The sequence below is a fragment of the Symphalangus syndactylus genome, chromosome 15 (assembly GCF_028878055.3).
Source record: "Symphalangus syndactylus isolate Jambi chromosome 15, NHGRI_mSymSyn1-v2.1_pri, whole genome shotgun sequence".
Lineage (NCBI taxonomy): Eukaryota > Metazoa > Chordata > Mammalia > Primates > Hylobatidae > Symphalangus > Symphalangus syndactylus.
This window is the reverse complement of record NC_072437.2, coordinates 90,787,104-90,811,006: the sequence shown is the minus strand read 5'-3', so window position 1 is coordinate 90,811,006 and position 23,903 is coordinate 90,787,104. Positions and strand designations below refer to the sequence as shown.

The window sequence follows — 23,903 nt, the reverse complement described above, 5'->3', positions numbered from 1 at the left end:
CTACCAGCAGCTTTGCCCCATCCTTCTACTTTCCCTGCAGTGTTGCCACTAACCACGCACCCCCAATTCTTGACAGAGAGGGACTGCAATGCTTACCTCACATATACCAAATATAGGATTATGAATGGTACTTAAGGAACAAGACTCACGATCAGTCTCAGAGTTCCTAGGGCCTAAAGTAAAAGTCAGACTGGGTCTGACCAGATGGCTTTCCTCTAAGGAAGTAGGGCTCTAATCAACTGAATTTAAAGCAGGTGGCTCCCAAGTGGGGTTTGGGAAGATGCTATCAGAGCTTATATTTATACATACCTCCAAAAAATAAGCTTCAGGAACATTTATTAAATGCACTGACACTGGCGTCCCAATGTAATTCTACGCAATGTGGCTGGACAGGAACCTCCTTAAATGGGAAGGGTGGGTGGTGCTATGGACTGAACTGTGTCCTTCCTAAAATTCATAAGTTGAAGCCCTAACCCCCAATGTGATGGGATGCCACTGTTGGGCCCTTCTGGAGATAATTAGGATTAGATGAGATCATGAGGGTGGGACCCTCAAGATGGGATTAGTGCCCTTATTAGAGACAGAGAGCTCTCACTCTGTCACTCCCTCACTCTCGCTCTTGCTCTTACTCTCTCTGTTCTGGGAGGACATAGCAAGAAGACAGCTATCTGCAAGCCAGGGGAGAGCCCGCACCAGAACCGGGTCATGCTGGCACCCTGATCTTGGACTTCCAGCCTCTAGAACTGTGAGAAGACGAACACCTGCCTATGCCCCCCAGTCTACGTATTTTGCTGTGGCAGCCTGAGCTGATACAGGGATAACAGTGGTACCCTCCCTGTCTGTCTCTCTCCTTACTACTACACATTTCAATTTCCAGGTCCCAGCTAGGTGGAGTCATGGATCACTTTATCTAATTTAAACTAAATTAACCCTCTCAAAAGAACAAATGGCTTAAGAATCATACAACAAAACCACAAATTGGAAATTATACTTATTAATAATGCAATTACAAGAAAATAAAAAGCAGCAGAATTGACACTTACATTCCTAGCAAAAGCTCTTTAAAACCATTTTACTAGGTTAAACATTAGGGTAATTTAATCAAATCTGACAAATCGGCCAAAAGCACTCAAAATAACAGAGAAGACTGTGAACAATATGTACTTACATCCACAATTCTTAAAGGAGAATCTTGGTAAATACGTACTGGGTCTTCAGATAATAACTAACAAGGACAGCACATGTATACGAATGTTTTAAATATACATATCAAAAGTTCATGCTAAAAAATTTTACCGGCCGGGCGCGGTGGCTCATGCCTGTAATCCCAGCACTTTGGGAGGCCGAGCAGGGCAGATCATGGGGTCAGGAGATCGAGACCATCCTGGCCAAAATGGTGAAACCCCGTCTCTACTAAAATACAAAAAATTAGCCAGGCATGGTGGTGCGCGCCTGTAGTCCCAGCTACTTGGGAGGCTAAGGCAGGGGAATCACTTGAACCCAGGAGGCGGAGGTTGCAGTGAGCCGAGATCGCACCACTGCACTCCAGCCTGGCAACAGAGCAAGACTCCAAAAAGTAAAAAAAAAAAAAGTGTTACAAATGGGACATCCAATGAAAAAGTTTTGGAGACCACGGATATAGACAGAGAACGTACATGAGAGTTAGGTCCACTCTCAAGCTGAAGTCTTTTCTAAGCTGAAATCTGCCAACACTCTCCAAAAGCCTTACGTATGGTATATGTTATACATAGACTGAAGATACATAGAATAATCCGTCAGAGTGACTAACACCATCCCAAACTCAACCCCAAATAATTTTTAATGACATCTAATATAAAATAGTAAAGGCTAAAAACCTATGGTTTCAGTTTTGAAGAGCTGGCTTTCATTTAAGAGAAAAGAATGGGTCAGCATTTGAATGACCAAACCCAACCTCATGGATTTCAGGAAATTTCTTTGTTAAACATCCCTACATCCCCACAATGGTCAGACCTCTCCTTTTGTTCTCTCTAAGCATTGTCCCTCTTGAAAGGGTTGCTGATTAGCATTTCTGAGTAAGCTTTTGCTGTCTGTTGAGTGACTCAGCTATAAGTAGTAGAACAAACACTTAGATGCAACTTTCTAGATAACGACACAGAAGCTCACATGACTAAACTGAGCAGAAACAGCAGTCTACTTTGCTACCTACTTTTTCAACTTAAGCAACTAGATCAGACATTACGCAAACAAACCCTTGGTGCTGTTTGTGAGCATAGGGAATGTTCTTTGATGCCCCCAGAGCAAGGGTTTTCCCATCTACTCATCACAACAAACACATGAAGATACTGATCCTTTTTTCCTCTGACCATCCTCCCTTCAAAATCATGTCTGTGTCCAATTAAAGACCCAAACATTTACTAAAGTATTCAACAGAAAAACAAGAGTTTGGCATTTCGTTCCTATTCTCTCAGACATTTCTAGTTGATTTTAAGATTTGTTTAATTTTGAGAAAATAGTATACTTTTTTTCTTTTTTAAGATGGAGTTTCACTCTCGTCACCCAGGCTGGAGTGCAATGGTGCAATCTCTGCTGACTGCAACCTCCGCCTCCTGGTTCAAGCGATTCTCCAGCCTGATTCTAAACCCTGAATAGCTGGGATTACAGGCACCCACCACCGCGCCTGGCTAATTTTTGTATTTTTAGTAGAGATGGGGTTTCACCATGTTCGCCAGGCTGGTCTTGAACTCCTGACCTCAGGTGATCTGCCTGCCTCAGCCTCCCAAAGTGCTGGGATTACAGGTGTGAGCCACCACACCTGGCCAAAAATTGTATACTTATAGAAGAGTTGCAAAAATAATAGAGTTGACATCTATCCTTCACCCAGTTTCCCCACAACGTTAGCATCTTACATCACCATAGCACAATTATCAAAACTAAGAAACACTGGCACAATGCTAATCCAATTACAGACTTTATTCAAGATTCACCAGTTTTTCCACCAGTGTATCTTTTCTGTTCCAGAATCCAATTCAGGGACCCACACAGAACTTACTTGTCACGTCTTGGGTCTCTTCCAATTCTGGGTAAATTTTAATTTGTCTCAAAAATCCTGATGCTTAATTCTTTTTAATCAAAGAATCATAAATGCTTCCAAGTTCACAGCAGACAATAAAAGTTAACAGAATTTGGGAAGAGGAGAGAGGGGAAATAAATTACTGACCAAAATTCTCAAACCAAATGCCTTTACCTATTTTAAACAGTGGGAATGGCACAGATTTTTTTTGGTCAAATTCAAACTGGGCTCCATTATCCACCCACACAGGGGTCAACTTGATAAAGAAATCACCATGAAAGTCTGTCCTCTTAGACATTTGCTGTTTCCTTAGAAACACCAAATATAAAACTGGCCCAATGCTGACAGGCTTTTCTGTTTCTAAAAATACTCTTCAAGAAAGCTCACACATTCAATGAATGGTTACCTGGAATGTACTATGCCAAAGCTCCCCCAATTCCAATATTTTCATCTGCAGGATTCCTCAAAAGACTTGTCCAGGGGTGTAAAGCTGATAACGGTTCTCATTACAAGACTCTTCTGTGGCATTAATTGCTGCTGGTACATCGAAAATAAGAACTCAGGATTGTTGTGCCATTCACGTTCAGAAAATACAGTGCCTGGCTTGGAAATTAACCAAGTATATCTGCTTCTAACAAAAAGCAGCATACCCAGAAGGAAAATCTTGAGACTGGTTTCAACATCAGCAATTACTCTTGATAAGGAATACTTTTACCTTTGCCAAACTTGATAAAGACAGCAGTCTCAAATCAGAGATTATGTAACCTTGGTTTTTAAGATAATGATCTTTACATAAACCAAAAAATGTTATGATTCTGCCAGGCGTCATGGCTCATGCCTGTAATCCCAGCACTTTGGGAGGCCAGAGCAGATGGATCACTTGAGGTCAGGAGTTCAAGACCAGCCTGGCCCACGTGGTGAAACCCCGTTCTCTACCAAAAATTCAAAAATTAGCTGGCCATGGTGCCAGGTGCCTGTAATCCCAGCTACTCGAGAGTCTGAGGGACAGGAGAATTGCTTGAACCCAGGAGGCAGAGGTTTGCAGTGACTGGAGTTCACGCCACTGCACTCTAGCCTGGCCAATAGAGTGAGACTCCATCTCAAAAAAAAAAAAAAAGTTATGATTCTAACTAGGATGCCGGTATTGCTTCTTTGCTAAATTGTAAGCAGCTTGTGCATTAAGACCAGATCCTACATAAATTCTGTAGCATTAAAACATTTAGAGGAGAATTCTTCATCCTCACAGTACTCAATGACATTGGATCTAGTACCACATATATAATCTGTCCCCAGTATTCATGGACAAATCGGTTATTGAAGATTATTTTGTTCTTTTTGTTCCTTAAGACAAAAATATTCTTTTAGAATTATGATCCCATCTAATTAAACTTAAGGGCTTCTGCACAGCAAAATAAACTATCAACAGAGTGAACAGACAACCTGCAGAATGGGAGAAAATATATGCAAACTATGCATCTGACAAAGGTCTAATATCCAGCACCTATAAGGAACTGAAACAAATTTATAAGAACAAAATACTAACAACCGCATTAAAAAGTGGACAAAAGATATGAACAGAGACTTTTCTAGAGAAGACACACATGCTGCCAACAAACATATGAAAAAAATGCTCACTATCACCGATCATTAGAGAAATACAAATCAAAACCACAATGAGATACCATCTCACACCACCAGAATGGCTATTTAAAAAGCCAAAATATAACATATGCTGGTGAGGTTGCAGAGAAAAGGGAACACTTATACACTGTTGGTGAGAGTGTAAATTAGTTCAACTATTGTGAAAAGCAGTTTGGAAGTTTTTCAAAGAGCTAATAACCAAACTACCATTCAACTCAGCAATCCCATTACTGGGTATATACCAAGAGGAACATAAGTCCTACTACCATAAAGGCACACGGACTCAAATGCTCACTGAAGCACTATTCACAATAGCAATGACATGGAATCAACCTAAATGTCCATCAACAACAGACTGGATAAAGAAAATATACATATACACTATGGAATACTATGCAGCCATAAAAAAGAATGAGATAATGTCTTTTGCTGGAACGTGGATTCAGGGGGAGACCATTATCCTTAGCAAACTAACACAGGAACAGAAAATCAAATACCGCACATTCTCATTTACAAGAGGGAGCTAAATAATGAGAACTCATGGACACAAAGAAGGAAACAACAGACACTGAGGCCTACTTGAGGGTGGAGGGTGGGAGAAGGAAGAGGTGCAGAAAAAATAATTATTGAGGCCGGGCATAGTGGCTCACACCTGTAATCCCAGCACTTTGGGAGGCCAAGGGGGGTGGATCACCTGAGGTCAGGAGTTTGAGACCACCCTGGTGAACATGGCAAAACCCTATCTCTACTAAAAATACAAAAATTAGCCAGGCATGGTGGCACATGCCTGTAATCCTAGCTACTCAGGAGGCTGAGGCTCGAACCCAGGAGGCAGAGGTTGCAGTGAGCCGAGACTGCACCACTGCACTCCAGCCTGGGTGACAGAGTGAGGCTCCGTCTCAGATAATAATAATAATAATAATAATAATAACTATTGAGTACTAGGCTTAGTATCTGGGTGATGAAATAATCTGTACAACAAGATTTGTACCACCCTATGACATGAGTTTACCTACATAACAAACCTGCACGCATACCCCAAACCTAAAATATAAGTTAAAACAAAACAACCAAAAACAAGGTTAAAAAAAAAATTAGGATCTCAGCATTAATATTATAAACAATGATACTGTACCAACCTAGTATACAGTGCTCAATTCCTTTTTCTGTAAAGGTAATACTCTTTTTTTTTTTTTTGAGACAGTGTCTCGCTCTGTCACCCAGGCTGGAGTGCAGTAGTGTGATCTCTGCTCACTGCAAGCTTTGCCTCCCAGGTTCACGCCATTCTCCTGCCTCAGCCTCCCGAGTAGCCGGGACTACAGGCGCCCACCACCACGCCCGGCTAATTTTTTGTATTTTTAGTAGAGATGGGGTTTCACCATGTTAGCCAGGACGGTCTCGATCTCCTGACCTTGTGATCTGCCCACCTCGGCCTCCCAAAGTGCTGGGATTACAGGCGTGAGCCACCGCGCCCGGCCCTGTAAAGGTAATATTCTATTTAAAATTTACCTTGGCAAGGCCAACAAAAATTTATCAAAAATTTATATGAGGTAATTTTCCTTTAAGGCAAACCAACCTGAAGAAATGCAGTAACCTGACAAAGCTCAAGTTATCACTGTAATGAAGTTTTTGCTAGCTAAAACGCCCACCTGAAATGAATGAGTCATTCAAAACTGAGTAACTGTAAACATTCCTAACTAGCTTTGAAGACCTCATTTCAAATATTGAAGAAAACTGCCTTATGGCTTTGAAATTCACTATTTCAAATGGCATGCTGATAATCACATAGAAAGATTACGTATGTCTGATAGTGATGACATAAGTATTGCTCATACCTTTGATCAGCACATTATTTCAAGGTTTTTCTGGGTAAAAAAACATTTTAACTTTAAACAGTTTTGAAAATTTAGATATATAAAATTAAAAATTCACCACCAGTTTCCTCTAAATAGTGAGCTTTTGTAAGCATTAATATTTAACTTAAAAGGATATGAGGCTATTTATACAAAATGTCCAGTACAAGGAAATCTATAGAAATATAATGTAAATTTGTGGTTCCTTAGAGGTGGGGAGAGGAAGGGATGGGAGATGATGGCTAGAGTATAATATTTCCTTTGGAGGTGATGAAAATGTTCCAAAATTGACTGTGATGATAGTTGCACAACTCTATGAATATATTAAAAATCACTGAATTGTATACTTTAGATGGCTGAATTATGCACTAAAAGCTTTAAAACATTTGAAACGAGATATGATTGTACACTTCGGGAAAAGGAGATCTTGTTAGGTGGACACATACATAATCTTACAGATGTATATAAACATTGAATCCCATTAATTATTATTCATTTCTAGAGGATGAAGAAAGTTATTGTTCTCCTAGTTAAGGTCCTAGAAAATCAATCCCTAGTAGAAAAAGACTACTTCATAATTCTCCATCATTATGATAATCTGAATTCATTGGCTTCAATAATGAAAATAAACCTACCACAGACTTCAGATCAAACACTGGTGGTATTTTCAGTGTCAAGAACAAGAACAAGGTTTGGTGAGACATCTATATACATAGCACAGTCCCTCCCAAAAATTTAAGGAATTGGCCAGAATTTGGAGTTCTCATGTAGTGCATTCCCCTGGGGCTGCTAAGGCCACAGTGGACCCCAGAGGGGACCTCACTCCTGCTTTCTAGGCATTTCCCCAGACCCACCCTCTTTCTTCAGTCACGTCAATTCCATTCCAGTAACCTTGGCCCATAGACTTCCTGTCCTGAATGATAGCATGCCGCCCCTCACTGCCCTCCCTTCCTCTGCATCAAACTCCCATTCCTAGTCAAACGCCAGCTGCCCAGAAAGGCAAGTGCAGAGCAACTGCTATGATCCAGAGGGTTTCAAACCAAAACCGGCTTAGGGTTGAGGAAAGTAGGGGAGAGAACTCTGTTCCAGAGAGGCCAGGCCTGTCAAGGAGTACAATAAGGTAAGTCAGACAGCCCTGAGCAGACTAGCCTGAGCCTCATCTATCCCATGTGGTCCCTTCTTTTCAAAAAGCTCAATTTAGGGGCAAAGGAACTGGGATAAACTCTCCATGCCCCTGCCTCTAAGAAAACCATTAACCTTTTCTCCAGAAAAATTATATTAAAAAACAAATTATTTATCCTTTTATAAAAATATTCCTTTGAATAGCTTCACTAACTTTTAGCAAACATTCATGGCCAAGATAAAAGGTCTTATTTTTAAAAATCAATATTATCATAAAACTTGAGTTCAGTAACATTAAAGTGCTAAAATAACATGGCTTGACGTTTTCTAAAATCCTTAAACCATAATGCTAAGAAGCTTTATAATCAATTTTTTTTTTTTTTTTTTTTGAGACGGAGTCTTGCTCTGTCGCCCAGGCTAGAGTGCAGTGGTGTGATTTGGGCTCATTGCAATCTCTGCCTCCTGGATTCAAGCGATTCTTGTGCCTCAGTCTCTCGAGTAGCTGGGACTGCAGGCAAGCACCACCACGCCCGGCTAATTTTTGTATTTTTGGTAGAGATGGGGTTTTGCCATGTTGGCCAGGCTGGTCTCAAACTCCTGGCCTCAAGTGATCCACCCACCTTGGCCTCCCAAAGTGCTGGGATTACAGGTGTTAGCCACTGTATCTGGCCTATAATCAATTTTTTAATGAACTACAAGTCACTGATAACCATTAGCAATTCCTATTTAAACACAGAGTCAAGGCGAACCAAATACTCAAAGGCCATTTTAAAGAACATCAAGGACCACATTTTAATTTCTTAGACCCTATCCAGTGCATGCAGAAACTTACGCTCACAGTATAAGCCATGAACTCAGAAATTATATGAATTTTAATATATTTCAACTAATTCAATTATATACTTATATAAAGCTTTAAATACAATAGTTGGTAACTGCCTACTTTATTCCTCACCAACCCACTGTACATCCCCATCTTACTCTGCCTCTCTCAAAACAGTACAGATGAAACTGCACAGCAGGCAACTACTCGGAATCCCTCTGACTAATAATACAATCAGTCTGGGTCAGCTTTCAGTCTTGATTACAGAACAGGTAGTGAAGCTCCATTATCAGTGCTCTTAAAAATCTTTACCTTCCAGCTGGGCATGGTGGCTCACGCCTGTAATTCCAGCACTTTGGGAGGCTGAGGCAGGTGGATCGCCTGAGGTCAGTAGTTTGAGACCAGCCTGGCCAACATGGTGAAGCCCCGTCTCTACTAAAAATACAAAAATTAGCTGGGCAGGCGCCTGTAATCCCAGCTACCTGGGAGGCTGAAGCAGGAGAATCACTTGAACCCAGGAGGCGGAGGTTGCAGTGAGCCAAGATCATACCACTGCACTCCAGCCTGGGGGACAGAGCAAGACTCCATCTCCAAAAAAAAAAACTTTACCTTCCATTAAAACAAAAGAATTTAGAGAAAAACAAAGGCCTCTATTTTTTTCTCCCAGCCTTAAGCATGCACAAATGGATAACAAAATCAAAGGAATTAATAGAAATTAAGCAAAAATACAACTTGAAAACACACTAAAGTTTAAAAAGAAAAGTAGCTCTTCAAATCCCATATCCTTATATGGTATATATCTTTTAGAAAATCATCTTTTTGAAAGCAATTCAATAGAAACACATATGAGAAGGTGTGAAGAAATGGAACTACATGAGCAGTGCAGGATTCCAAATGGTTTAGGTAAATTCACAGAGTTGTGCAACCATCACCCCAAAATGAAACCCCATCCACATTCACAGTCATTCCCCATTTCCCCCCAACCTTTTCTGTCTTCCCCAGCCCCAGGAACCACTAATCTACCTCATAACTCTATAAATGTGCCTCTTCTGGATACTTCATATAAATGGAATCATGTACTATGAGGCCTTTTGTGACTGGCTTCTTCCACTCAGCATAATGCTTTCAAGCCTCATCCACGTTGTAGAATGTGTCAATATTTCATTCCTGTTTATGGCCCAATAATATTCCACTGTATGGATATACTTCATCTTATTTATTCATTCATCAGCTGATGGACATTTAGATTATTTCACTTTTGGGTTATTCATAATAATGCTGCTGTGAAATATATGTGTACGAGTTTTTGTGTGGACATAGGTTTTCATTTCTCTTGGGCAGACATATCCAGGAGTAGAATGGCTAGGTCATATGGTAACTTTACATTGAACCTTTTGAAGAACTACCAAACTGTTTTCCAAAGCAGCTCCATCATTTTTACTGTTTTCCAAAGCAGCTCCATCGTGTTTCATCCCCATCAGCAATGTGAGGGTACCAAGTTCTCTAAATCATTGCCAATACTTGTAATTTGTCTTTTTGATTGGAGTTTGTGAAGTGGTAACTCACTGTGGCTGATGCTCTGTATCTTAAATGAAGCCCACACATTCTGAAATGGGGACTCAGCTATTCTTCTAAGTTACACTTTTAAGTACAAAATATGCCCAACTGTCATTCTTAAAACCCAAAATAAAGCTGCATAATCTAACACTCCTTTCAGAAGTGTAAATTCCACCTCCATATAATATGCACCATTATTCTACCCCAATAATGTCCAACAGCCTGACCTTTCTAAATAAAGATGTCAGGCTAAGTCGTTTGTACAAGTTAGTGCAGTAGTGGAATACTTAAACATATAACAACAAAGTTTTTTGTCTAGCAAAAAAGAACACTGGATTGGAACTAAGGTTTGTCAATAATCTATGTGCAACCTGATAAATCACTGAACTTCTCTACACCCAAGCATGGTGTTCTGAGCAGCTCACAGAACCATATCCTCTGAAGTCTCTCCCAGATGCAAAGTTGTTGAAGCCTGAAAGTTTAATGAAATTTGAAAATGTACGAACACCCGTGCTAAAGAACTAGCTTTGCACAGCAGAAAAAAATTTTATCCTTAGTAGTCAGACAGGCTGGGTTCAATTTCCAGCCCTGCCATTTAGGTGCTGTATGACTATAGGTACATTATTTAGCATCTTTATATTCCAGTCTCCTGGCCTGCTTCAAGAGGTTATGAAGATTCACTAAGCTGCTATAGCCAGAGTGTGTGACATAGCGGCCAGCAAAAGTGGACATTTAAACGCTAGCTTCTATCCATCCTTCTGCTAACTCTGGGCAAAGTTTCCCAGCAAATGAAGACCTCTTAACAATTGTCGTGGACCACTGAGAACTGAATGTGAGTCCTTGTGACTTGTGGGATTCCCTTATGAAGCACGTCCCCCATAGTATGGTCTAAAAATTGCTAAAGAGGGCTATCAACTGGTTTAAAACAAGGCTAGAAAGGGGTTCCGGGAAGGAAGCCCAGGGATGAAAAGAGCAGAGATCTCATTTTTGTCGGTGACATTAGAGTGAAAACTTCTCAGGGCTCAGAGGCAGGCTGGGCGCAGAAAGGATGCGCAGGAGAGGACGGTGAGGGCTGCATTCGCATGACCCTATTGGAAGCGCGGGGCTGCACCGCGGGCTAGTGGGGTGGTGAGGGGGCAGGGGAAGGCTCTGGGGGAGACGGATGGGGGCCGGCCAGGTGCGCGGCCAAGCCCCGCGCAGGAGGGCGAGCCCCTTCCTAGCTGTGACTCCACCGCCTTCCGCGCGAGCCGGCCGCCTTCTCCTACCTGATCTGGTTGTCGCGGAATTTGTTGAGATGCGGTTGGTTGAGGTAAATTGTGCGGGCGGGTGCCTCCAGCTGGTCTCCAACAGACGTGGCCCGGGACATCTCATCCTCTGCCTTCTTATAGCCCAAAGAAGAACGAACAGGTCCTGCAGAGACAGGGCGCAGGCAGAGAATACGACACAAAGAAGTCAACCGCCAGGCGGGAGGCTGCGAGCGCGGGCCGCGGGCGGGCGGCCACCGGCGGGGAAGGATGCTCGGGTGAGGCGGGCGCCGCCTATGTACCTTGGCTCCCCCTGGAGACGCCGCCGCCGCCGCCGCCGCAGCCACGGCCGGCCCCGCCCCCGGCCCCGCCCACGCCCACGCTCCGCGCGGCCCCCGGCGCTTGTGGAGCGAGCGCCGCCCCGGGAGAGCCGCCCCCAGCTCCTGCGCTCCCTCCCTGCAGGGACCGGGCCGGGCTGGACGCCCAAGCTGCTTGCCGGGCCGGGGAGGGCGACCGCGCTGGGACGGCGGGGGCGCCAAGGCCAGCGGCATCCCCAGCCATCTGGCCGAGCGTACCCTCTAGTCCCGGGGACTGAGCTCTGGAACCGGGTTTTCTGGGATCCTTTGATCTTCCTTAGGAACAGAGACAGCAGCAACGGGAATGCGCCCTACAAGCAGCCACCGCAGAAGGAGATGGCGAAAGCACAACTCTGGGCGCTAAAAATGGGCTTCCCAGACCCCAGGGTGAAGAGCTCGCTCCCACCATTGTCTGCAAGGAATCCGCTGCTCTTCTCCCTACATGCACCTGGAGACCTGAGTGCAATAGCTGTCCCAATCCCAGCTCTGGGCCAGCGCGCGAGCTTTCATTTTATTGCTTAAATTACTGTTTCTGTGGTTACGTGGCAAGCCAGCCTATCTCAAGATTTGATTTCAGTCCTATGGGTCAAGCCTTTTTGGGTGGACCCAAACCTCCGCCCCGCAATAACCTTCACTTGAGACCTTCCAGCCTAGACCTAGAGAAGGATCCAGTTATTACTGAAACTGGTACACGCACGTAGATCTTAACCTCATCTCCAACTCCAAGGCAGCATCCCTTGTTAGAAGGGGCTGCCCAGCTTGAGAAGTGACCTTCAGAGGAGAGGCGTCTGAGGTAAAGGATCACAGAAAAATTAATACTCTACAGATGAAGCCTTATCTTGTTTTTCTTAAATATACATTCGCCCTCTAATACCCGCCACGCTTTCCAACTATCAAAGAAACGGACGTTGCACATTATTAAAAAACTGACATCTTGGCCGGGCACGGTGGCTCCTGCCTGTAATCCCAGCACTTTGGGAGGCCGAGGCGGGTGGATCACGAGGTCAGGAGATCGAGACCATCTACCATCCTGGCTAACACGGTGAAATCCCGTCCCTACTAAAAATACAAGAAATTAGCCGGGCAAGGTGGAGGGCGCCTGTAGGGCCAGCTACGTGGGAGGCTGAGGCAGGAGAACGGCGTGAACCCTGGGGGGCGAAGCCTGCAGTGAGCTGAGATCACGCCACTGCACTCCAGCCTGGGCGACAGCGAGACTCCGTCTCAAAAAAAAAAAAAAAAAAAAAACCTGACATCTTACGCAGGTAAACCTTCACTTCCCTGTTACAAAGAATACTTTTCACTGTCATAGAGAAACACTTTGAAAGAGAAACTTTTGGCTACATCATCTTTTTAAAGTGATTAGAAGGATGATAATCCTTATCCTAAGAAAGGGACAAGCGAAATGTAAACTCGTTTACTGAAAGCTGACATATTATTCTGAATATTAAGTAAGAGTTAAGTCTGAAGTGGGCTAAGGCTTCTCCCTTCACCTAGATGGGGACGCCTAGTGGGTGCAGGCTCCGGAACTCAAGCCAGGTGCCTGGTCACAGGCCAGGCACACTCCAGTTTTCCTCTTGCTTTTTGCGTGTGCCCACAGCGCCCTGGCTATTCCTCACTCAGACACGATCCCTCACCTCCTTCCCTCCAGCCTCCCACTCTCTGGGGTCTTTCTGGCTCCATGGGACACTGCTTGGTCCTCTACTCATCAACAAGCGGCAGCAGAGAGCAAGAATCCCTTCTTCCAGACTGTCTGGCCCACCAGCTGGGGCTCCCAGACTTCAATCAGGGAAGGCCAGGTGTTGGAGCATTTGCTGATGTAAGACAAATGGAGAATATTTTTGAAGCTAGCCTATATGAAAGCACTGCTTTTCTCTCTGCCCACTTACTCTGCCTTATCTTCCTCCACAGTCCTAGATATCATCATTACCTGATTTTATTTATGGATGCTCTGTCTCACTGCACCCAGGAGCCCAAGCTCCAGGACAGTAGGGACAGGCTGGGTTCACTGAACAGTGCATGGTCAAAGTGGTTCATTGCTCACCTAGCGGCTCTCAGTTCCCCTGTGCATTAGTATTATCAATGCAGCTTTCGCAATGTATTAGTTCCTGGGCCCTGCCCGCTCAGATTCTGTGGTCACTGTGTTTTGTTTCTAAAGCTCACTAAGTGATGCTGATGAGCACCCTGTCAGGATCACTTGTTAGATGCCGCTGAGAACACAAAAACAAAAGATCAGGTTTCTGCCCTTGAAAATGTTCCCTCAATTAAGGCATGAAGGTGTAACCATGGTTACTTACCAGTGTGTGACTAAGAGTGGGCCCAAAGGTGCTAAGGAGGCTCAGAGGTCAGCAGCCTCTTTGTGCTGGGAGGGCAGGTGGTCAATAGATTCTGAGTACAGACAGAAGAGCCTGGCAATGTGGGTGAGGTGTGGATTAGGAAAGGGAAGGGCATTGTAGGAAAGGGAAGGGCATTGTGGGCAAGGGCAAGAAGAGCCTAAGCAAAGGCCCAAGCAGACAAAATTGTATCGGGGCCAACTAAAAAAACAAATCAACCCTGAGGGTCCAAATTGGGAAAAAGTAGAAATAAAGTTCACCAAAAAAATAGCCTGTGGCCAGACTGTGGATGACTCAATGCCAAGCAAAGAAGCTTGAACTTCATCCTGAAGGTCACAGGAGACCACAGGAAGTTTCTGAGCAGGAGAGAAGAGCATCTGGCAGTGATGGCAAAGGGGGAACAGCAGGAGAGGAGAATTTTTAGATAAGGGGACCAAGTAGGAAATTAATTCTACAATCTAGAAGCAAGATGATAAAAGCATGAATTAAATGGAGGTTAGGATAAAAGGATGGACATGAGAAATATCTCAAAAGAAAACCCTGAGCTGGGCACGGTGGCTTATGCCTGTAATCCCAACACTTTGGGAGGCCAAGTTGGGAGGAGGCCTTGAGCCCAGGAGTTCGAGTCCAGCCTAGGCAACATAGCAAGACCTCATCTCTACCAAAAAAAAAAAAAAGAAAGAAAGAAAACTCTGCAAGATTTCTGGGGAGGTAAGGTTTAAATGTGTGCACCAGAAAAGGAAGAAACGCGAGACCACTGAGGTTTGAAGAAGACTGGGACAAAAAAAAATCACTGATAGAAATAATAACAGGAACAATAACTTTTCCAAACAAGAATGTAGATGTTGGATAACAAATATTGGAGTGAAAAAAATTATTGACACGAGTAAATAGTGATGACAGAATGAAGTGGAATAATATCTCCTACTTACCTACCTAGCATGCTTCAGGCCAACACAGCTTTCTGTACCACAACAGGGAAAACCTTGGGATTTTTTCCTAGGTAGAAACAGTTACACCACCCTGCACTTGTCCCTAAGATTCAGATAAATTTTTTCTACTTCAGTGGCCTCATCTCAACCTAACCCTGTATTAGAAAAAAAAAATATTTTCAAAAAAAAAATATGTGGAAAACATATTGCCTAAGGAAACATTATACCATCTACAGCAAAGCAAATTATGACTAAGGTTTCATGAGATACTTCTGAGTTAATGCATTTTGCAAATACTACCACATAAAATGAGTATATGCTTACACCTCCACCATTTAAACAGGTGCTGTGTCAGCAGAGAGTGAGAGTTCAATAAATATCTATTAGTTGAGAAGGAAACCAAAGGGAAGGGAAAGAACTGAGAGAACAAGAGTAAGCAAAGAGAAAAGCACTAAATTTGCCCCCACCCTGCAAAGTGGAAATGCAGACAAGACAGTGGAAGGTCAAGGCCATGAGGACAGAGACTTCATCTTTCTCACAGCTCTATCCGCGGATAGAATGCCCCGGATCATGCCTAGCACACAGTAGACAGTCTGAAAGAATATGTCAAATGAATACATAAGAGGCTAATGTAGTAGGTGCCTTTTAAAGGTACCTACCCAGCCGCTGAACCAGCTGCTCCCTTCTCTGTCTTCCTTGAATCAGACCTCTTTCCTCATACAAGCCAGGGAGCCCATCAGCTGGGTCATATCATGCAATCCCATCTACTTGTTACAGCTCTTTGGACCAGGGATGGTTACTTGGTCTAAATTGGGCCACCAAGGGTCTCTCTTCTGGGAACTTTGACATGGGAACTAGTAGGAACCATTTCTGCATGTGGCTGACCTATTAACATATACACACCAGGTCTCTAGATGGCCATCTTCTACCCTCTGAGTGGACCAGGAGGCAGAGAAAGGATTTTTTTTTTTTTTTAGATAGAGATGAAGCAGCAGTTTTTTGGGTCCTAGGTCCAGTCCTCTCCGAGATCCTAGCTGCATTAGGGGGTTTGGGTTCCATGAGCCACCACTGGATCATTCTATAAACTTCTCATAACCACATATCTTAACTAGTATGGTAAAGCAGTATGCAGAGAACCTGTTTTTCCCTATAAGATGGAAAAGCAAGAAGGGTTAAAGAGGAGGGACAAATTCCTATTCACCTGTAGATCACCACCAGGTGCCCAGGATTTTAGATAATCTAGCACAGATGCTGTTAAATGCTACAACCCAGGCCCAGGAGGCTGAATCTGGCAGAGGAAAGTCTTCACAGCAACATCTGGGCCAGTAGGTTTTGATGAAGCCCCAAAGTGGGTGGGAAGTGCAAGACTAATGAGATAAGCACCCCTGTCCTCCTCCTCCTGCCTTCAGAGTTTCTGCCTGGGGTTGGAGAAAGAACAGAATGTTAGGAAATCAAGAGAGATGGTGGAGAATGCCCACCAGAGACCAGCAATAAGAGGACAGGTGAAGAACAGGGAAGGGCAGAGGAGAGCAGATCAGTTACAGTAGATACACCAGTGACCCACAGAAGCATGAGGGGATGGAAGGGGAGGGACACTCACTCAGCAGCTCACCTTCTGCCAGCTCTAGCTCTCTGGTTGATGTCTCCTCCATGCACTTTGTTCACTTCATTGTACAAAATGTATATTTTCATATTTTCAACCCTCTAACCACATGATTGGTCATGTTTTTCATTTTACTGAATGACTCAAATTCCTCATCGTTTCACTCACTTGGAATGTGTGTGTGGCAATAAGAATGTGGAAGTCACTAGTGAGGAAGCAAGGACAATGATGGACCTCACATTGTCAGGGGAGCAGGTAAAAGTGAGGACAACACCTAATTTCTATCCATTACATAAACAAATTCCATGGAGATGGTTTTGGGGAAGAAAATGAAAAATGCTGACAGGTTTTTGAAATTTGTTCCAATATATTAAATATTATAATATGTATGCATGTATTAGTTTATGATAACTTTTATGTAACATACATAAATAAAAGCATAAACTAAATAGGTCAGGGAGTTAAGAACTTCAAATAAGGGATTAAACACAAAAGAAGAGTTAACATAAGGGCAAATTATTACTGTTTCATTGCCTTAAGTAACACAGAAACAAAATCCTTCACTCCAAACTGCAGTATTTTCACCCTAACTTAATTCGAAATGTTTAAAAATCCAAAAGATGCTTGAGACACATCTAGTCCATTTCCCTGGCAAAGAGGTTTCATTATCTCCAAAAATAAAAAAAAAAAAAAAAAAACAACTTCGGAAAGAAATACCTTCATCTTCCTTCCTACACCAGCCACACAGGCCACCCTCATCATCCTCCCAACGCCGGTCGCACAGGCCACCCTCGTCTTCCTCCCAATGCCAGTCACACAGGCCACCCTCGTCTTCCTCCCAATGCCAGTCACACAGGCCATCCTCATCTTCCTCTTGACAACAGCCACATGGGCCACCCTCGTCTTCCTCCTAATGCCAGTCACGCAGGCCGTCCCACATCAGTCAGTCTGTAACTGTGCTCCTTACGCACAGAATGAAAAGTCAAGGTGGAGTCAGACCCTGCTTGGACACTGTTGTGCAATAATGTCTGGTCTTTGTCTTCAGTTCCTGTAAGGGAGCCTCTAAATCCCTGGAATTTTGCAGTGATAGGAGCATCTTTGCTATTCATGGTGGGCCCCTCTGTGCACACCTGAGTTCCTTTTAAGATGATGACTCATGGTGGGTTGCTAGATGGTTTAAGAATGGGGTCCAGCCATCCCAGAAAGGCCAATCATGTGGTTAGAGGGTTGGGGGTTTCAGCTGGGTGATTCAGCCTGATCTTCCAACCTCTGGGGAGGGGAAAGGGGGATGGAGGTTGAATTCATGTGACCAATGATCCAATTAATAATACCTACATAATGAAAACCCAATAAAAACTTGTGGACACTGAAACTCAGGGGAGGCTCCCAGGTTGGTGATTCACATCAATATGCCAGGAAGTGACACATCTTGAAGACACAGAAGCTTCATGTTCAGGACTCTCCCAGATCTCAACCTCTGTGTCTCCAATTGGCTGGTCCTGACTTGTGTCCTTTGCAATAAAACTGTAACCATAAGTGTAGCATTTTTTCTGAGTTGTTTGAGGAGTAGTAGGAACCCTTGAATGTGTAGCCAGTTGGTCAGATGTGCAGGTGGTCTGGGAACCCCACAGCCTGCAGCTGATCATTGAAGCATGGACAATCTTCTAGAGGACTGTGCCCTTAACCTGTAAAGTCTGACCTCACTCCAGGTAGTTGGTGTTAGAACTGCATTGCACACATTTCTCTGTGAACTCTAGAACGATAGAGCCAAAAGGGAAACCTTATTATCAGTCACAAAACCATATTAGCTCAAATGAAAGATATGATTAGAAGCCAGATCTGCAGAAACTTGAATCCGATTCTCCTTTAATAGAACAGGCTGCTTCTTGTGAGCTTAGGTAAGCAGGCTATCATCTGAGCCTTGGTTTCTTCATCTGCAAAATAGAAATCGATTACATAAATCAAGGGTTGGCCATAAATCAAGGGTTGGCAAATTTTTCTGTAAAGTGTCAGTTGGTGAATATTTTAGGCTTTGTGGGCCACATATGGTCTCTGTCTCATAGTCTCCTTCTTCCTCCTCCTCCTCCTCCTCCTCCTCCTCCTCCTCCTCCTCCTCTTCTTCTTCTTCTTCTTCTTCTTCTTCTTCTTCTTCTTCTTCTTCTTCTTATTCTTATTCTTATTCTTATTCTTATTCTTCTCCTCCTCCTCCCCCTCCTTCTTGTTCTTCCTCACACATCTTTAAAAACGTAAAACCCAGTCTTACTTTACAGGCCATGGTTTGCTGAGCCCTTACGTAAACGAAGTTCTTTTGCAGTTCACAGCCTGATTATATCCCAACTCCCATCTCAAGGAAATAATCACTTAAATTTCTATTAGCTGAAATTTCCTGGTAAACATAGGTATTCAAACTGTTATTACATGAGTTAAGAAGTTGGTTATGTCTTTTTTCTAATGTTTTAGGTACTTGAAAAGTATGTAAAGGTAGTTTTCTCTTTGCCCCCAGAAAAATGTCTAGGAAAAGAGTGCAGTCATTGCAAAGCCTTCGTAACATGAGGCAGGTGTGCATGCATGTACACATACATTCCGCTCCTCAAAAGAGTTTCAAGTTCGACTATAGCCTTTGCCCCATATTTACAAAGATGTTTTATAATCCTTCAGAACACAGGCACATCAAAAGCAGTTCAGCCACTGAGGAAGCACTGGGCTGATTATTTCTCCTAATCAAACAGACACAATGAAAATGCTGTGCAAATGCAAAATGTGATTATTTTAGCCTTAGCAGACACATTTCGAAGGCCTTTTCAAGACCCTCCTTTGCACAAACTGCACCTCTCCAAATATAGCATTTGCAATCCACTTCTACCCAAGACTTCAAAAGAAATAAACACGAAGGGAAAGCGACACTGATGGGTCAGGATTTCTTATTACTGCAAATACTTGTTGGTTTCTTTCTTTTTTTCAGATCAGAGAAGATGAAAAGAAAAGTAACAGGCCATGGATTCTTTATGATTTAAAATATTGTTGGGTGTGGAATGCATTCAGTTACTGAGCACCTCCTAGATAGAAGGCATTTTGTGAAGTAGTGGGTAGGGAGAGGGGCATAAGCTTCCATTTTTACAGCAACAGAGAGCAAGAAATGTGGAAATTCAAAGCACAAAGATGGCTGCCAGTCTCAATGGGGGCCAAAGAAACAGGGCGATTTCATTCAGGAAGCCATTTGAAGTAGGCTTATAAGAATGATTATGATTTGGCTGTGCAGAGAAAGAGCAGAGCATTGCAGGTGTCATTGCATGTGAGCAGGGACACATGCTGGTGATACTTTATTTACAACTTAGTTGGCTCCAGCACAGTGGGTGAAAGTTGAGCCACTGTAATTTGAAGCCTTGTTTCCAATAAGTACAGCAATATACACTGGGCTTCTGTTCCTCGAAACCCATTTTATACGGTAGATGTATTAAATTTATCCTGTAAATTAAATGAAGACAAATGTGCTTTTAAGGAAATGTATTTCATATCTAAAACCAAAAAGAACAACAAAAAAAAAGAAAAGCTATGTTTCAAACACTCAACTCAGAGTAATTTTTCATATGGTTGGATTGGCCAAGGTTTACAAATACAAGTCCAGTTACTTCTCCTTAGCAACTTCCTCTGTTGCTAGGATAGACATTCTCCACTGCTCCTAGGACCCCAACACTGGCCCAGGTTAGGGACACCAGCTTCAAAATCTCATTGCTGATTCAATATGCATGAACACCATCTTTGAACAGCTAATCTAGGAGAGGTGCGACTTCCTTTGAAGTTGTGGTTTGCCTGTCCTAAGCATATTTTGTTTGTTTTTTTGTTTGTTTTTGTTTGTTTGAGACGGAGTCTCACCCTGTTGCCCAGGCTGGAGTGCAATGGCACAATCTTGGCTCACTGCAAACTCTGCCTCCCAGATTCAAGCAATTCTCCCACCTCAGCCTCCCAAGTAGCTGGGATTATAGGCACCCACTATCATGCCCGGCTAATTTTTGTATTTTTGTAGAGATGGAGTTTCACCATATTGGCCAGGCTGGTCTTGAACTCCTGACCTCAGGTGATCTGCCCACCTCGGCCTCCCAAAGTGCTAGGATTACAGGCGTGAGCCACTGCATCCAGCCTTGTCCTAAGCATTTTGAAGACCCACACAGCTTGGCCAAAGGCACATGGCTTCACTGCAACCAACCCCATAGCCAGCCCACCTCCCCAGCGACATCAGTGACCCCTCTCCTGCTGCTCCTGAACCCCACCCATGATGACCTTCTTTCCTCAAGACATCAGCTCTGTTCCTTCTCCAGAGACCTGGTACTTGCTTTTCCTTCACCTAGAATGTCATTCCCTAGTCTTTGCTAACTAACTTCTTCCCGTCACTCAGGCATCAGCTTAAATGTCACTTCCCCACAGAAGCACTTTGTGACCACGCCCTAGCTACAGTATTCCCCTTCTCACTTATTCCCTAACACCACACAATATTTCTTGCATGGCACATACCATTCCATAAAATGTGTGTGTTCATTTTCTTTCTTCCAACATTCTCTAGGAGCTCCAGGAGGGCAGGGCCCATGCTCATCTTCATCACCTCTGCATCCCCAGGAAATGGGATGCAGAAGGCATTCAGTAAACATGTTTGACGAGTGAATCAAGCGAACACAAAATTTCACATTCTGTCTTAAGTGGACAGAGAAAAATGCAATTCTTTAAATTTAGTATGCAACTAATCTGACCCACCTCCTAAGGCATCATCCTGTATAGATAGCTGGGAAAAAATGGAAATGTCCAGTTTTGTTTGTAGCTCAGTCCAATGTGAAAAGTTTAAGTAAGTGGTATTCACTCTTCCTTGCATAAGGACGCTTTAGCTCCCAAATCACTTAATCCTCCTCTGGCTTCTCTCTTGAAAATGGTGCTGGATCCATGGAGGGTAGAAATGGGGCCATGGGGAATAGTTGGGATCCTTACACACAAATGCCTTCTGCCTCCTCTGGTCTGAAGAATGACATCCCTTGTCTCCTTGCTGGCATTTGGGTTATGTCTGTGACTGGTCTGGCTTGGCTTTGTCAAAGGGCATCTGTGTTCCCTAGATGGCTCTGCCTCACCTGGGCTCCCTCTGCAGAGACTACAGCATCTTCTGTGCGCTCTCAGCCACCTTCTGTCAGCCTCATTCCACAACCCTGCGAAGCCAGGCCCCAGAGAGGCCCTAGGAGCTTTCAGATCAGCTCCCAGACCACATGGGAAGCACAAGTGGGCAGTTCAAGAAAACGGGACCTCCCTGTTGCTCCTCAGTATTATCCTCACTTTTCCCACACACCTCATGCCTCCGACTGGGAAAACTTTCCCCAGGGAGAGAAACATCAAGGTATATCTCATTACATTGCTTTCTTTCCTCCTCCCACCTTCCATTCCACCTTGTGGAAATCAAAAACAGGCAAGTGTTTTAATGCACTTCCCTCACGCCATTCTTCTGGATTCCAAACACTCCTTAAAATTACAGTGGCTGGAATTGCAGGTGCGCCCCAGCACATGCGGCTTCTGCAGGGCATGACGAGTGCACCTGTAAATTCCAGCTACTCAGGAGGCTGAGGCGGGAGGATTGCTTGAGCCCAAGAGTTTAAGGCCAGCATGGGCAACATAGCAAGACCCTCATCTCAAAAACAAAAACCCTGCTCAGGTATCTCTTCTTTAATGTGGAAAGTGTTGAGAGTCAAGCCATCCAACTCTTGTAAGTATGAGATGTTTATAATATAACTATATAATGCAGATTAATATATACAATTAAGTGTTGTATGTATTACAAAGAAGAATTAGTCTACAAAGTCTCCTCGTAAACAAAAGGCTGGCTTGCCTAATCCTGCTATTTTTGAAAGACATACGATGAAAACATCTTGATGTTTCTCTTGACATTCCTTCTAATATTTCTTGGGGAGGTGGAGGCTCCAAGCAGATGGAAGTCAGCAGTCAAGCACAAGAGAAAAACATATTCATTTGCTTCAACTATCGCCCCAGTTTCTCATGTCAATCAGCCTGTCCTGTTTGCTTACAATCACTGGTCATATGAACCCAATGCTTTACTTCCATCAGCAGTCTTAACCCACTAAATACATGCAGTCAGATTTGAGCAAGTCTCTACGGAGGCCAGCTCATTCACCTTTGTCCCAACTCCACTGACACAAAATAGACTTCCCCAGTAGGATGGCTTTTCCCGACTCTCTTGTTGAGTTGACATTTTGTGTATCACGTTTTCTTCTCAGACACAGAAGTGAGAAAGTTTAAAATATGAGAAAATCTTTAAAAAGCAAGAGCACTGCCAAAGAGACGCATATGCAATCATCTGAATCCAAGGCCTCCACAACCGACTCAGGGTTGCCAGGTCGATTTGTTGTCTTTGCCATGTCACTAAGGTGCCATAGACAAGTGTGATAAAAAGCACAACTATTGTTGAGCCTACCACTGTTCTAAGCATTCTGTATGTGTAAATCCATCCAATCCTCATAACAATCATAGGAGGAGCATGCTTATTTTTAGAGATAATTTTTTAGAGATAATAAAAATGGGGCAAGGAGTAATTAAGCAACCAGCTCAATGTCCACAGGTGCATTTTTTTGTTTGTTATTATAAGAATCATTAATATGACCCTTATCTATATGATCATCGATATGACCTTTTACCTACATAAATCATCTATCTGACCTTTATATAAATGAAGGCGGCATTTCAAAGAGTTTCCTGAAATAGACAATAAAATATCTGTTGACTAACTGAATCTTTTATTTTTATTAGGTTTTGTGGGGTGGTTAAAAATAAAAGTATACTCTTAGAGTCTATGCATTAAAAAGAAATCCCTAAGCCATTCCAGACTCACAGGCTTTAGCGGTGGTAGCAGTGATGGTACTGGGTGCTTAAGCCAGCAAAAGCCAAGTCCCAAATACTAAAGATTAACGTATTCTAGAGCAAGCTTGTCCAACTCATGGCCCACAAGCCACATGCAGCCCAGAACGGCTTTGAACGTGGCCCAACACAAATTTGTAAACTTTCTTAAAACATGATGAGTTTTTGGGGGATTGTTTTCTTTTTTTAGCTCATCAGCTACCGTTAGCGTTAGTGTATTTTATGGGTGGCCCAAGACGGTCCTTCTCCTTCCAATGTGGCCCAGGGAAGCCAAAAGATTGGACACCCCTGTTTAAGATAGGAACAGGTATAAGAATTCAGTAAGTCAAGGAGGCAGGCAAAAAGGCTAAAGCAGACAATAAGTCATTCCATCACCATAAATTCTGGGCATTCTGTGTGCATAATGCAGAAGTTAAAAAACCCTCTCCCTGCCTTCAAAGCACTTGTAGTCTGGAGAGGAAACTGACCCATGCGGAAATAACTAAGACAG

The 23,903-nt window shown here is 43.3% G+C and overlaps 1 protein-coding gene across 1 annotated transcript in view; it reads right to left on the bottom strand.

The window, feature by feature from the left end:
- Window positions 1–23,903, bottom strand: part of ATP8A2 (ATPase phospholipid transporting 8A2) — a 695,753-nt gene that overhangs the window by 577,568 nt on the left and 94,282 nt on the right. The window contains exon 2 of the mRNA XM_055244084.2: window positions 11,314–11,458. Within this exon, the coding sequence (XP_055100059.2) occupies window positions 11,314–11,458 (145 nt within the window). The remainder of the gene's footprint in view (window positions 1–11,313; window positions 11,459–23,903) is intronic.